The sequence below is a fragment of the Aplysia californica genome, unplaced genomic scaffold, assembly GCF_000002075.1.
Source record: "Aplysia californica isolate F4 #8 unplaced genomic scaffold, AplCal3.0 scaffold00593, whole genome shotgun sequence".
Taxonomy (NCBI): domain Eukaryota; kingdom Metazoa; phylum Mollusca; class Gastropoda; order Aplysiida; family Aplysiidae; genus Aplysia; species Aplysia californica.
This window is the reverse complement of record NW_004797863.1, coordinates 272,975-274,840: the sequence shown is the minus strand read 5'-3', so window position 1 is coordinate 274,840 and position 1,866 is coordinate 272,975. Positions and strand designations below refer to the sequence as shown.

The window sequence follows — 1,866 nt, the reverse complement described above, 5'->3', positions numbered from 1 at the left end:
CTCTCTCTCTGCCTATCCATCACTATTTACTCCCATCCCCAAAACAATCATACCTTGGACGTGTTTGCCTTGATGGGTACTTCATTCCGGAACCAGGTGATCTTGGGTAGCGGGATCCCAGACGCCGGGCAGGTGAGGTATACAGTGTTCCCCTCCACCACTTCAGACTGCTCGATCACGCCAGGCTGCTCCACCGAGGGCGGTACTGCACGAGGAAGAACGACAATATTCTTTACACAGTGTATGTACTTGACGTCGAATCTTTGATTTTCGCAAAAATAATATTCTAAATGTAAATGCTTCTGAGGACTTGTCAGTGAGTAAGTGTTTCGTATTATTATCGATACAATTTAGAATTCAGGAGGCAGGTTACGTTATTTCTGCTTGTCAGGGCCAACCCAGACTGAATGAACACAAAACTCTACTGGCCCAATCTGGGTCTCGGATCAGAACTGAAAGTAAAAATAGTCATGTTTTTGTTAACACAGTCTGTAATTGCAACTGTAATTATTGGCGCCTTCACCGACTTAATGAAGATGAACGAATGAAAATGGGCTACTTCGATCCTGCCTGTCTCAGTCGTGATTTGGTGCTTCAATTGTTCGGTAGTTTTGTGATAAAAGTGTAGAGAAAAAATGGGATGGAAAGTTTGGCAAAAATAAGACTAGCATCGGCTAGATCGTACCATAGATATTGACCAGGAAATCTCTAGTAGTCCTCCCGGCGATGTTCTCTCCGACACACAGGTAGCGTCCCCTGTCTGTGACCCGAGCGTTGACGAGTTCAAGGCGACGACCTTCAGCCAGCAGTCTGACGTTGGGGTCAAGGTCAGCGGAGAGCGGCTCGCCGTCCTTGAGCCACTTGACCTGTGGTGGGGGTTTCCCCTGGATGGGGCAGTTGACGTATAGAGGCTGTCCGGTGACCACTGACTGGTTGAAGGGGGACATGCCCGCCTCGTCCACATACGGGGGAACTGTTCAGATGAGTGAAGATCAGAATGATTAACTGTATTTAGGGAAGGGAGACAAAAAATGCACTGTGGATAAGGGGTGAGGGAGAAGAAAACGGTGGTGGTGGAGGTGGTGGGGGTGGGGGTGGTGGTCGAAGAGAAGAGACATGCCTGTCTCGTCCACATACGGGGGAACTGTGGGGATGAGGGAGATCAGAATGATTAATTGTATTAAGGTATGGAGACAAAAAAAAAAAGAAATGCACGGTGGTTAAGGGGTGAGGGGGAGGAAAAGGGTGGTGGTTGTGGTTGTCGAAGAGAAGAGACATGCCTGCCTCGTCCACATGCGGGGGAACTGTTTAGATGGGGGGAAGATTAGAATGATTAACTGTATTATGGAAAGGGAGACCAAAAAACCTAAATGCACTGTAGATAAGGGGTGAGGGGGAAGAAAAGGATGATGGTGGGGGTGGGGGTAGTCGAAGAGAAGAGACATGCCCGCCTCGTCCACATACGGGAGAACTGTAGGAGTGGGGGAAGAGCACAATGATTAACACTATTTAGGAAAGGTAGGAAAACTAAATAAAATTATCAAAATGGTATTAAAAAAGGGAGGTGAAAAGAAGAGGCAGGCGCATGAAAAGATGTACAGAAAGGGGTCAGAGAATCATTAGACAAAAACAAAATAGCATTCCAAAGGTAATACTACAAACAATAGAAAGATATTCAATTCTAACCCTCGACACGATCAGGTAACAGAGACTGAAATAAATAAAACAATAAGGTAAGTAACAATAACATCGTTCTACTCTTTCTCCTGTCCTCCCTCCTTTTACTCTTCTTCTCTTCAGCCTCCTGTTTCTCCAACTTCTCATTTTACCCCATCCTAGTCCTGTTACCTTAATTGCCCCCCCCTC

The 1,866-nt window shown here is 46.3% G+C and overlaps 1 protein-coding gene across 1 annotated transcript in view; it reads right to left on the bottom strand.

The window, feature by feature from the left end:
* LOC101857206 (hemicentin-1) overlaps positions 1–1,866 on the bottom strand; it is a gene marked incomplete in the record, with an annotated part of 120,102 nt that overhangs the window by 65,183 nt on the left and 53,053 nt on the right. Inside the window, 2 exon segments of the mRNA XM_013087487.2 lie at positions 54–205; positions 686–973. Coding sequence (XP_012942941.1) covers positions 54–205; positions 686–973 — 440 coding nt within the window.